The 13,912-nt window shown below is 42.3% G+C and overlaps 1 protein-coding gene across 1 annotated transcript in view; it reads left to right on the top strand.

The window, feature by feature from the left end:
• UNC13C (unc-13 homolog C) overlaps window positions 1-13,912 on the top strand; it is a 688,103-nt gene that overhangs the window by 357,869 nt on the left and 316,322 nt on the right. The window contains exons 11-12 of the mRNA XM_029574856.1: window positions 880-995; window positions 7,962-8,125. Coding sequence (XP_029430716.1) covers window positions 880-995; window positions 7,962-8,125 — 280 coding nt within the window. The remainder of the gene's footprint in view (window positions 1-879; window positions 996-7,961; window positions 8,126-13,912) is intronic.

Genomic DNA, 13,912 nt, shown 5'->3' with positions numbered 1-13,912 from the left:
ATGTATTTCGTTGTTAAAATGTAAACCGGAGTGAAGGCCTACACTAATACTTCGGTATATAAAAGCCTATAAATAAATAAAAATAAATAAATAAATATGTGTTTGCTGGTGATAGAATGAGTGTGCGCTTTACATAAAAAATGTTATGAGTGTATAAATTGTACCGTATGGCCGAAGCCCACTCAGAGAATAGGATAACGGGGAGGTATACTGTATCTACCAATGGGCAGCACACATTCACACTAACATAAATCCAGAGACACTCTCTATGGGAGCATACCAAAACAGTTGGGTTTGCTGGGGTCGTAATGAGTGAGTGAGATTACTGTGAACCTGGAGGAATATCAGTTTTCTGGCATGACGAGCATCCAGCCCCATGGCACAGAATCTCCTCTTACATCCTGTTATCATGCTATGCATTGCACAAATTGTAGTCTTTTTACTAATTATTGGTTTGCTTATTGCTGATGATTGTATTATTGTCAAGATCAACCGACGACTTACTGAGCTTCAAATCCAGATAGACGTGGTTTCTGAGTGCTCACTGTGTCAGATAACTGATATCCCTCCAGGTTCACAGTGATTTCACTCATTGTTACACCACCAGCAAAGCTCAACTGTTTTGATGCACTCCTGCAGAGAGTTGAAACTACAATGACAAATGCAGAGGGAGGATCGAGTCTTTTGCAGAAACTGAACTTGTGTGAAGGGATTAAAATCACTCATTGCCACACTATACTATCGTGATAATGAAGCATGATAGCACAGATTGACATAAAATATATACTATTCGAGGAAGTAAAATATAGACAAATCAAGGATATGAAATCTAGTTTGATTGCTGTGGGTTGCTAACAGTTATAATATTGTTTTTCTTAGAGAAACGAACTGATAAATCTGTCGTCTCTGGTGCCATTAGGTTGAAAATCAATGTTGAAATTAAAGGAGAGGAGAATGTTGCACCATACCACGTACAGTATACATGTTTACACGAGGTAAGCTGATATGTTAGTGAATAGCATTGTATGCCGTGGGCAAAAGTAAGAGTTCAATTCAACAACAATATGTTACTTATAGTACATAATTTGGAAGGTTCATGTTTCCTTTTATTCTCTGAATGGAAATATGGTTAATTCTTCTGCTGGCCAAGTTAAGATTACATTCATGGTAATCAAGGATGAAGCAGTATCAAGTTATCCAAATCTAACTACCAATGTCCAGCTGCTAAATTTCAAAAAGGGACTGAATCAATTGCCATCTTTCACTCTATGAAAGATAGTGACATGGGGTGGATTTTCAGCAGGGGCTGTGCACCTGACCTGGCCAGCCAAAATTTGTCCACATAGATTTTGGCCTGCCTTTTGTGTGCTGCAGTTACATAGCTAAACTTAGCTGCCTTGCTGAAAACCATGCCACTCATCAGGTAAGTTACTCCTAAATATGTGCTTATCCTCTACAGTCAGGTCCCACCTCCATGCTTTCCACCTAGCTGCACCATATGCTTGGAATAGACTTCCTGCATTGGTGTGTCATGCTCATCTCTTGCCTTATTTAAATCTAGTCTGAAAATTCAACTTTTTGAGACTGCTTTTAAATCTTAACCCCTGATTATCCCACTTACAGCCTTATTAATTTTAACCATTTTCTTAATAAATTAAATTCCTAAAGTCTCTTTTGCTCTGCATGTTTGTCTTGATTAGATTGTAAGCTCTACAGAGAAGGGACTTCCTTGGGACAGCTAAATCAGCCCCTTTGAAAACTGACTGTGGCTGAGTGGCTGTGTTTAACCGATTGAAAAATAGGTGGCCTGAATGCACTCTGGGAAATAGGGATGAGTACATAGGAGTAACTTGCCTGATGAGCAGAGTGCACGAAGGAGGTGTAGGGAGAGATAAGAGAAGACGTAGTGAAGAGTTGCTGAATTAAAGCTCTTGTAAGTGAGTAAAAAGCTTGAACTGTATGGTGAAATAGATAGGGAGCCAATGTAGTGTTACAAGGGTGTAGCAACCTTGGTGAAAGATAAGTCACGCTGCTGAATTTTGGATAGATTGTAGTGGAGAGATATTGTTCACTGGGAGACCTGTGAGGAGCAGATTATAGTAGAAGTCTAAATGGAAGGTGATGAGAGAGTGGATAAAGGTTCTGGTAATGTGTTCAGAAAGGAAAAGATGGATTATGGTTGTGATATAAAGAAAGATGTGTGTTGAGAGACAGAGTCAAAGATAACTCCAAATTTATGGGCTGAGAGGACTGGAAGGATTGCAGAGTTACTATGTACACAGAAACGGAGAAAGGGGGACGAGGAGGCTTGGCTATGTTGAATTTAAGGTGGTAGTGGGACATCCATGCAGCCTCATCAGACAAGCAGACTAAGATTTGGGACTGGATTCCTGATTAAATTTTTGGTGAGGTAAGGTAAATCTTGAACTCATCAGCATGAAGATAGTATTGAAAGCCATGAGAGGAGATTAGAGCACGGAGGTAATGAGTATCCAGAGAGAAGAGAAGAAGGCCCAGGAGGGAGGCTTGAGTCACACCATTTGATAATGGGGTGGCGGAAGACAGACTAAAAGAGAAGTGTGGTGGGAGCGGTGAGAAGAGAACCAAGATAGGACAGAGTCTGAAATCCAAATGAGGACTGGGTATTGAGGAGTAGGTGGGGATCAACAGTGTCAAAAGTAGCAGATAAGGAGGATAAGGACTGAGTAAAGGCATTTGCTTTAGCATAAACAGGTCATTGGAGACTTTGACAACGGCTCTTTTTGTGGAATGTAGAGGATGAAAACCAGACTGGAGTGGATTGACAATGTCTTGAGATGAAACAAGGTCAAAACAGCTGTGGCAAGCAACACGTTAAATTAGTTTGGAAGTAAAAAGGAGGAGGGCAGGTAGGGTCCAGTGAATGCTTTTTGAGGAGTGGTGTAATCACACCATAGTTCAAGACTGCAGGAACATTAGCAGTTGAAAATGATAAATTGAGGATATGACAGATGGAAGGGATGACTGCAAGGGAAAGAGCTGAGGAGTTGGGTAGGGATGGGGTCAGAGGGAAAAGTAGTGATTTAAAAAAAAGGAGGATAGCAGGAGCGAGAGGTAGTATAGAGGGAGGTAGAGGTGACTTGGTTGAGAACACGAGACTAATTCTGTGAACCTTGTCATGGAAATAGTCAGCCATGGCTCTAACTGTGGCTTACCCCCTGTCTTCCCCCCTACCCCTTCTTCCCTCCTCCCCTCTTCCCCAGCTCACTGCACTAAGGGTATCTTTCAGCTGTCAGCTGTACAAGCTTGATTAACTGGAAGATATCTCTCCTTCTCCTTTGCTGGCATCCAGGTCAGTATATAGTAGGAATGTGAATCGTTTTTGAATGATTAAAATTATCATCAGATAATTTTAAAATCGTCCAAAATCGTTAGAGTGCACGATACAATACATATGCCCCTGATTTATCGTCAGGGGCATTTGTATTGTATCGTTAAATAGGGCGCGGGAAAACCGGCACACCAAAAAAACCCTAAAACCCAATCCGAACCTTTAAAACAAATCCCCCACCCTCCCGAACCCCCCCAAAATGTTTTAAATTACCTGGGGTCCAGTGTGGGGGTCCCGACGCGATCTCCAGCTCTCTGGCCATGGCTGTGTTGAGAGAAATGGCGCCGTGGCCCTTTGCCCTTATCATGTGACAGGGCAAAGGTAGCGCCCTCACTATGTCATACGGGCGACCGTCGCCCGTATGACATAGTGAGGGCAAAGGTAGCGCCGGCACCATTTTGAAGATTGGCAATACAGCCCGCGTGCAAAAGATCACTCCCGGACCCCTGCTGGACTTTTGGCAAGTCTTGTGGGGGTCAGGAGGCCCCCCCAAGCTGGCCAAAAGTCCCTGGGGGTCCAGCAGGGGTCCGGGGCGATCTCCTGGATGCTTGACATCGGGAACCAGGAACCAAAATGGCACCGGCGCTACCTTTGCCCTGTCACATGATAAGGGCAAAGGGCCACGGCGCCATTTCTCTCAACGCAGTCGTGGCCAGAGAGAGGGAGATCGCGTCGGGACCCCCCCACTGGACCCCAGGTAATTTAAAACATTTTGGGGGGGTTCGGGAGGGTGGGGGATTTGTTTTAAAGGTTCGGGGTGGGTTTTAGGGTTTTTTGGTGTGCCGGTTTTCCCGCCCTCCCCCGATTTACGATTTTTAACGATTTTTTTAAAAAAACAAAACACGACGATAAGATTTCCCTCCCCCCCAGCCAAAATCGATCATTAAGACGATCGATCACACGATTCACACCCCTAGTATATAGCCTGCAGTCCATGATCAGTAAACAAATTCTTCTGCTCCGTTATATTTAAGAATGTATCAGGTATTGCTGCTGTTTCATATTGGTTGAGCTTGTCATAACCATTCCTCTGTTCTGTACAAGTTGACTTTCTCTTCTCTCTCTTTTGGCCCTCTGTTGTTCTCTTTGATTGGCCATAGAGATTTCTGTAACTAGTCCAACACCCAGACCTCCGTCCCCCCCCCCCCAATCTTTTACCAACCGCTCCCCCACTGCACTTACCACTGCCGTCGACATCTCTCTCAGGTGTACTTAGATTCTGTCACAGCTTTGGTTGCTGTTGCTTCTGCTGGCATGCTTTCCTAGGCATTCCCCAAGTAGTCATATGAGAAATACTTTAGCATGACGCTGCTATAATCTTTTTAATTTAATTTAGTTTGGTGCTATACCCATTTTTCTAGTTTTTCTAACCTCCAGTTGGTTTGAAATCTTTATTTGTAAGGCTTCCCTAGGTTTTCCGCAGTGGAAATCTAAGTGGAGAGAGGGAATGCTTTTGAAGAGTAGGAATTTGCTGAAGCATAGACCTTGTGTTCTCTTCCCATTTGTTCTGTTTGCCGATGCAATGATCAATGCATTCATCAGGGTAAATCGAGTCTGAAAAGGCCTCGACCTCTTTGGGGAGGGTCTTCCCCAAAGAGGTAGAGGCCTTATTATTAACCCCAAAATGTTTGTGTCATTTAGTTTTGCTTTTTTTTTTGTTTGTTTCATTTTTTAAATAAAGCCAGGAACGGAAAAAAGAGAGAGTAAAATTGGTAAAGAATCAAAAGCAAAACACTTCAAAGCATAATAAAGAAAAAAATGGATAAAAATAGAGAATGAAAGGTTTGAAAAGAAGGGAGGAAAATATATAACCAGAAGAGCCCACACTGGACAAGTTATTAGGAAGTTGTGGAATACAGAAGATTTAAAATGAATAAATAATAAAGAGGAAAAAAGAGGGCAAATAAAAACAGAGCCATAAAGGGAAGTAAAGAGGCAGATGTATGGGGAGATTTTCGATATTTAATGAATTAACAGCTTGAAAAAATTGTATGCAATTAAATTACAGTATTTGCTTGGTTAAAAGATTAATTTAAAGGGATATTACTAAGGAGAAGTTGAAATGAGAATGGGCAGAACTGCTGCTTTAATGCAGTGACCAAAGAAATTTGTGTTTTCTGTTCACTATACTTTCACGTATGTCTACAGTATGCCCAGCAACCCCTCCTTTAAACTTGCGTCAGCACTGCTGCTGTGACTCCTGCTGTGCCACATCCTCCTTGTCCCTGGCTGTCAGCAATGCGGTTGCAATTCCGGCTGTGCCTCTTCCCACTCCACATCCCCTGTGCTCTTGCCAACGTGGCTGCTGTGATTCTTTCATTTTGGTTTCCCCCTTCACGTCCCACCTGCATTTTTTACTGTGGCTCTGAACTACACCATTGTCACCTTCCCCAATTTCCTGTAACCATATTGCAAAAGCATTATTGCAGCATCTCTTGCTGCTGTGGTTCAAGTTCTGCACCAGGCCTCCATCACCACTGCAGTTTCTGTCACACTGTTTCTCCCTGTACTCTCCCATTGGCACCACGGCTGTACAGCTTAGAGATGTGTATCGTGTGCCAGATCGTCTTAACGATCAGATTTGGCTGCGGGGGGGCTCGAATCTGATCGTTAAGATATGTGAATTGGAATCGTTTCTGATTCCAATTCACATTTTTTTAGGAGGCCCGCACCGCAAAAAAAAAAAACACATCCGACCCTTTAAATCGACCTCCCGACCTGACCCATCGCTAATTATTTTTTTACGGAGGCCCGTGCCACAAAAAAAACCATCCGATCCCTTAAATCGACCCCCCCCCCCTCCCGACCCGACCCATCGCTATTTTTTTTTTACGGAGGCCCGCGCCGCAAGAAAAAAAAAACCCCATCCGACCCTTTAAATCGACCCCCCCCTCCCGACCCCCCCAAAACCTTTTAAAGTTACCTGGTGGTCTAGGGGGGGCCTCGGGAGACCTCGGGGAGAGATCCAGGGGGGCCTCGGGGAGAGGAGAGATCCAGGGGGGCCTCATGGAAAGATTTCCCAGGCATCACCTGTTCTAAAAAAAAAAAAAAAAAAAATGGCGCCGATGCCCCTTTGCCCTTACCATGTGACAGGGTATCCGTGCCATTGGCCGGCCCCTGTCACATGGTAGGAGCACTGGATGGCCGGCGCCATCTTTAAAGATGGCGCTGGCCATCTTTACTCATCAGCCCATAGTATAATATGAGCTGATGAGTAAAGATGGCCGGCGCCATCTTTAAACATGGCGCCGGCCATCAGCCCATAGTATAATATGCGCTGATGAGTAAAGATGGCGCCGGACATCCAGTGCTCCTACCATGTGACAGGGGCCGGCCAATGGCACGGATACCCTGTCACATGGTAAGGGCAAAGGGGCATCGGCGCCATTTTTTTTTTTTTTAGAACAGCTGATGCCTGGGAAATCTTTCCCCGAGGCCCCCCTGGATCTCTTCTCTCCCCGAGGCCCCCCTGGCTCTGTCCCCGAGGCCCCCCGAGGACCCCCTGGAACACCAGGTAACTTTAAAAGGTTTTGGGGGGGGGTCGGGAGGGGGGGGTCGATTTAAAGGGTCGGATGGGTTTTTTTTTTCTTGCGGCGCAGGCCTCCATAAAAATAAAATAGCAATGGGTCGGGTCAGGAGGGGAGGGTCGATTTAAGGGGTCGGATGGGTTTTTTTGAGATTTTTGCGGCGCGGGCCTCCGTAAAAAAATAATTAGCGATAGGTTGGGTCGGGGGGGGGGGGGTCGATTTAAATGGTCAGATGGGTTTTTTTTTTTTTTTTTTTTGCGGTGCGGGCCTCCGTAAAAAAAAATAGCGATGGGTCGGGTCGATTTAAAGGGTCAGGGTGGGTTTAGGGGCTTTTTTGGTGTGCCCTATTTAATGATACAATACAAATGCCCCTGACGATAAATCGTGGGCATTTGTATTGTATCGTGCACTCTAACGATTTTGGACGATTTTAAAATTATCTGACGATAATTTTAATCGTTCAAAAACGATTCACATCCCTAGTACAGCTGCATACTCAATAAAATCACATACAAATGTTGCTATGCTACCAAGTCCACGGATACATCCATGGTTGGCACTTCTCACTTATTGTTTTAAAGTTCAGGGTCTTTATTTAGGGTCATGTGTGTAGAATATAGTATTACTTGTTACACACAATAATGAAAGGAGCCATTAATTAAATCAGTGCCTGTGTATTTCAAATCACTTCATGTAATACATTCACATACTACCTTTACAGTCCTTTATATTACAATAAAAGTTGCACCAGATAAAAGAGTCAAGTCTCGTACTTGGCATTTTATTTTGGTAAGAGTCTCATTGCAGAAATGGCATTGAATCAGTTGAACAAGTCTCAAATCAGCATCACTAATACTGCAAGATCGAAGATTCTGAAATAAAAGCCATTTTGCCAGAGAGGTTTAATTGTCTTGTTTTGACTGAAGGAAGTGATATCATACAGTACTTTTGAAATGTCTAAGCAGCTTCGACAAACATGTAATGAATGTACGTACAAGCCAACCCAATGTCATTGTTGGAGTTCGAGATTCACTGGTGATTGGAAACATATTTTTTACCCATAGAATCTATTTCACCACTTGACAGAAGCTCGAAATAATGGCATTGTTAAGATCCCTGAAGTAAAAGGAGATGAGGCCTGGAAGGTTTACTTTGATGATGATGCACAGGAAATTGTAGATGAATTTGCAATGCGTTATGGAATTGAATCAATTTATCAAGCTATGACGTAAGTAGACAGGCGGCTTGCAATGCAGAGCAAAGTCTACCGTGCCAAGAAATAATTTGGAGATGGGGAATGGGGAGGAGCTTCTCACTTTATCATTATTTCTTTCATGCAAAGCCAGCAAGCCTTACTGCAGATGTTGGGGGTGGGGTGGGGTGTTGGTGGTAGTTTTCCAGAGCTAAGCTCCTTTGTTAGAAATATAAGAACTGTTAACCATTCCCTATCCCAGTGACCACATGTCCCATGGACTGCCTTGCTCTGATCTCTTGAGAATTTCTTTCATTGGATGCTGGGCATGAGGGGTTGCATTCGTTCATGAAGTTCCAGTGCTAACAGTAACAAATGTTATTCATTGTTATTTTTAATGCTGCTCTAGATGTTGCCTGAATTAAATCTGAACAGAATAGGCCAGATCCTAAACACATGAATTTAAAAAGTTTCCTTACTAAATTTTTCCTGAAACAATTTTCAATGGTTCTGTCATCTATAAATACAGACGCAGATTGTATATACTCTCCATCCCATGAATCTTTCTTTTTAGTCTTCTCAGAGGGATGTGCATTTGTTTTCCATGAATGTGAAAAAGTGACAAATGAGGCCATTTTCAGTTTGTTCCAAATGTAATGAAACAAAAATGGCTTTCATGATAATATTCAATTTTCTAATATTTTCATATTTGTTAAAAAAAAAAAAAAAAAAAAAAAAAGACAAACAACTTCCCTGAGGTTTTCCTGACCTCCTCCCACCTCTAAGAAAGCCAGTGGGAGCTTTTGTAGCCCCTCCAAGCCACCTCCAAACCTCATCTCACCCCACAAAAGAAGACTCAGAGCCCAGGTCTACCCAGCTTGGATTAGATGAGTGCAGCCTGGGGCTTCCTTGAACCCCTAGACCCCAGGCCCACTCCCCAAAAATATTACAGGGGCTGGGGAGATGCCAAACCTCCACTTATCCCTTACATTAGGGTTCCGATCTCCTGGTTCAGAGGGCAGAAGTGATCCCCACTCCTACCCTGCCTGGCGGTACATTTAAAAATGGCACCAGCTGCACCATAATGGCACTGGCTACAACTGAGGCAGATGCTGAAATGATGTCTCTTTGGTGCCTGCCTCAGTGTAGCTGGATCCATTGTAAATGTACCGCCATGTAGGGCAGGAGTGAGTGGTGATTGCTTCTGCACGTTGGGTCAGGAGACCCCCACGGAAGAATAAGTGGGGGTTGAGGACCTCCCCAGCCCTGGCAGTTTTCTCAGGGAAGTGGGTAGAGGCCAAAAGGATCCAAGGGAGGCCCCAGCTGAGCTCATCTAAGCCCAGCAGGATAGACCGGAGTCTGAATCTTTTTTTGTTTTGTTTTGTTTGTGGGTGGGGGTTAGAGGGGCCACAGAGACCCTGACTGGTTTTCATGGGGGCAGGAATAAACTGTAAAGCCTCAGGTGGCCCATTTTTTTTTTTTTTTTGTTCGGGAGATTTTGGGGGATTTAATATATATATATATATTTATTTTTTTTTTCCCCCTTTGGTTCGCTAAATGAACCGAACCAAATAAAACATTAAGCAAACCGAAAAACAAAAAAAAAAAGCCTGAAATGAAAGAAAACTAACTGAAACAATTTTTTTTCCTGAAAGCAGTGCTACTGGTTAGATTCTTCAAAATGACAACTATTACTGTACATTACTGTGGTGCCACTGTCTATATGGAATTCAGATAATCAGTCCAGTCGTGACCTGATATACATAGATTTATAATTGTGGGACAGACTAAGTGGAAAGAACCTTCAAAGACTTTATTAACTGAGAACTCTTTGGAAATTAATTAATAGTAAAACAAAAGCAGGGACCCTAATGACTTTTTCAGGTGGCAATTGCCAGTTGTATAATGGCACATTGTTCCTATTACTGCTGCTTTATTGATATACCTTTGAAATATATCATTCCCCTTCCTCTTTGATTTTCCATAGTGAACACCCCTATACTTTCCATGCTCTCTGGATATTACAAATCATCAATTTCCCTTATGAAATCTAGCTTTTGGTTGCAGGATATAGGAGTTCAAATGATTATTTCAGTGATCAAGCAAGTGGTATAAAATACGTATTATGTGTTGGTCCTTGTTCCACAGTCTTGAGCAGTTCTTAAAAGAAAGCTAGAAAATCTTCTGTTTTAAATCTTACAGAAGATTTAATTAGCATGCTTGTTAGTGCCTATGCATGGATAATTTCCATCTAAATATGAAGGAGATGATAAATATGTTTGAATACTGATGTGAAGGCAAGTCTTTAATATCTATATGCAGTATATAGAAGTGCACTTATGGCTAAGCAGTTCTGCTATAAAAGTGAACGATGGGCCTGGCAATATGGCTTGTGCCATAGCAGTGTGGTGCAGGGGACTAACACTGGTGAGTTCAGCTCAGGTCAGACATACTGCAGAGCCAATGTCCTTGATCCAAAGGAGGGAAAGAGGATAGTTGCCATGGCTGTTGTGGCCCCTGCCAGCCACTGAGTGCAGCATAAGGAGATCATTATTACTTTACCATGGTCTGATCATAAACGTATTAGTGTTTCTCTTTCTATTAATCTTAACAAATCTAGTAAACAAAATCAAAGTGTGAGGTACCCAGATCATAAAAAAATTATGAGCAACGATTTAAAAAGCAAATTCCTGATTGTCTTAAATCAATTGAATTTGAAAAGCATGAAACATCAATTGCTAAATGGAATAATATTAAGGTAACTGTTGTTGACGAAATCAGCCCTGCCAAAGTAAGGAGACCCAATGCACTCTGGTATAATGAAAATATAAGAAAAATTAAAGATTTTTCTTGTAAATGTGAATATATATGGAGGAAATCACATCCGAACAAAATTTAGTTGCGAATAGATCCTTAACAGGTAAATATAGAGCTCTAATTAACAAAACAAAAAAAATATTTTACCAGTAAGATTCATCATATTAAATTTAATCCAAAAATTCTTTTTTTCCACTGTAAAACATTTAACAAAAGCCATACATCATAATGTCAATAATAACACCATATAATCTCCATCTATGATGCTTTTACATCATTCTATGTTGAAAAAATTGAAAAATTTGGGTATACTCCCTAAAACTGTTACAGATGTTGTGAATCTTCCTATAAATAACTTATACTGGAGTCATGTTGACTTACTATCTGAACTTGAGGTTTCTTAGATTATAAATGATAGGGATGTGAATTGTTTTTTGACGATTTAAAATATCGTCCGATATATTTTAAATCGTCAAAAATCGTTAGGGCCACGATACAATACCAATTCCCCCGATTTATCGTCAAAAAAATCGTAAATCGGGGGAAGGGGGAGGGCAGGAAAACCGGCACACTAAAACCCCCTAAAACCCACCCCCGACCCTTTAAATTAAATCCCCCACCCTCCCGAACCCCCCCCCCAAATGCATTAAATTACCTGGGAGTCCTCCGTAGCGGCAGTCCGTGGCTAAATCGGGGGAAGGGGGAGAGCACGAAAACCGGCACACTAGATCGTGAGGTCTTCAGCCGGCGCCATTTTTCAAAATGGCCGCCGCAAAATGGCGGCGGCCATAGACGAAAACGATTCGACGTCGTTCTGGACCCCCGCTGGACTTTTGGCAAGTCTTGTGGGGGTCAGGAGGCCCCCCCAAGCTGGCCAAAAGTTCCTGGGGGTCCAGCGGGGGTCAAGGAGCGATTTCCTGCCGCAAATCGTTTTCTGTACGGAAAATGGCGCCGGCAGGAGATCGACTGCAGGAGGTCGTTCAGCGAGGTCCAGAAATCTCGCGAGGGTTCCGGACCTCGCTGAACGACCTCCTGCAGTCGATCTCCTGCCGGCGCCATTTTCCGTACGGACAATGGAGCCGGCCATACACGTATGGCCGGCGCCATTTTCCGTACGGAAAACGATTCGTGGCAGGAAATCGCTCCTTGACCCCCGCTGGACCCCCAGGAACTTTTGGCCAGCTTGGGGGGGCCTCCTGACCCCCACAAGACTTGCCAATAGTCCAGCGGGGGTCCGGAACAACCTCTTGCGTCGAATCGTTTTCGTCTATGGCCGCCGCCATTTTGCGGCGGCCATTTTGAAAAATGGCGCCGGCTGAAGACCTCACGATCTAGTGTGCCGGTTTTCGTGCTCTCCCCCTTCCCCTGATTTAGCCACGGACCGCCGCTACGGCGGACTCCCAGGTAATTTAATGCATTTGGGGGGGGGGGTTCGGGAGGGTGGGGGATTTAATTTAAAGGGTCGGGGGTGGGTTTTAGGGGGTTTTAGTGTGCCGCTGGACCACCAGGTAATTTAAGGCATTTGGGGGGGGGGGGTTCGGGAGGGGGGGGGATTTAATTTAAAGGGTCGGGGGTGGGTTTTAGGGGGTTTTAGTGTGCCGGCTCACGATTTTAACGATTATGACGATACTTTACACACACAAACGGCAACAATACGATTCCCTCCCCCTCCCAGCCGAAATCGATCGAGGACACGATTCACATCTCTAATAAATGATCTGAATAAAGCCTATTGCCCATTAGATCCTATCCTGACTGGTACATTCAAGATAATCAAAGAAGACTTTATTCGTACGTTGACCAAAATAGTCAATTTATCTTTATCAGAATGTGTACTAGATGCATCTTTAAAATTTGCTTCTGTCAAACCAACCATTAATCCTAATTCTTCTGATATATTATATAACTTTATAAGCTATAGACCCATTTTTTTCATTGCTGTTTGTTTAAAAAATTATAGAGAAAGCTGTGCATTCCCAGCTATCTGCATATTTTGAGGAACACCACACATTCTCTATTCTAATCAGTATGGCTTCAGAAAAAAAAAAACACAGCACCGAAATGTTGTCTGTGATGGACGTAATCTGGCATGATTTTGATGCTGGCCAAAGTTATATTCTCATACTTCTTGACTTGTTTGCGACATTTGATATGGTTGATCACAATTTACTACTTAATAGACTCGGTGAAATTGGTATCAAGGACTTGGTATTTTAATTGTTTCACTTCATTTATTAAAGATATAACTTTTCAAGTCAAAGTCAAACAAAATTCATTATCCATTAGACATATTAAAAGTGATATTCTTCAGGGTGCTTCTTTATCTGCTACCCTGTTCAATATATATTTACTCCTACTTTGTAATTTACTCTCTGGCCTTGGATTGAAGTTTAGAATATATGCTGAAGATATGCAGTTTTATCCCTTTTGATACTTCTGTATTACACACAATGAATTTCTTAAATATATTAATTTCCATTATACAGAAATGAACACATCTCAGACTTGTTATTAACATCAGTAAGACATAAATAAATTGTCTAGATCTATCCCCTACTGTTAACTGTGGTGGTCACCTAATAATCATGGCCAATTTTGTCTAAGACCTTGGAGTAATTTTGTACAATAATCTATGAATGACAAAACATATTAAAACAATAATTTAATCTGGTTTTCATACATTACATATTTTAAGATGATTAAAATCTGTTAGAATATGAAAGATTTTAATACCATTTTACAGACCTTAATTTTTTCAAAAATTGACTATTATAGTGCTCTGTTACTTGGTTTACTTGCTTACTCTATCAGACCATTACAGTTATAACAAAACACGGCTACATGTATCTTAACTGGCAGTAATCGATTTGACCACATTACTCCAATCTTGTATGCATTACATTGGCTACCTGTTCAATATCGAATTCTATACAAAATACATTAATTCATAAAATTATCAATAATCATGAAAAAAATTGGACTGGAATGTGTTATGATTCCTGCCCG

This window comes from Rhinatrema bivittatum, chromosome 13 (assembly GCF_901001135.1).
Source record: "Rhinatrema bivittatum chromosome 13, aRhiBiv1.1, whole genome shotgun sequence".
Lineage (NCBI taxonomy): Eukaryota > Metazoa > Chordata > Amphibia > Gymnophiona > Rhinatrematidae > Rhinatrema > Rhinatrema bivittatum.
Note: the sequence above shows the minus strand (reverse complement) of the source record. Positions and strands in the feature narration are given on the sequence as shown.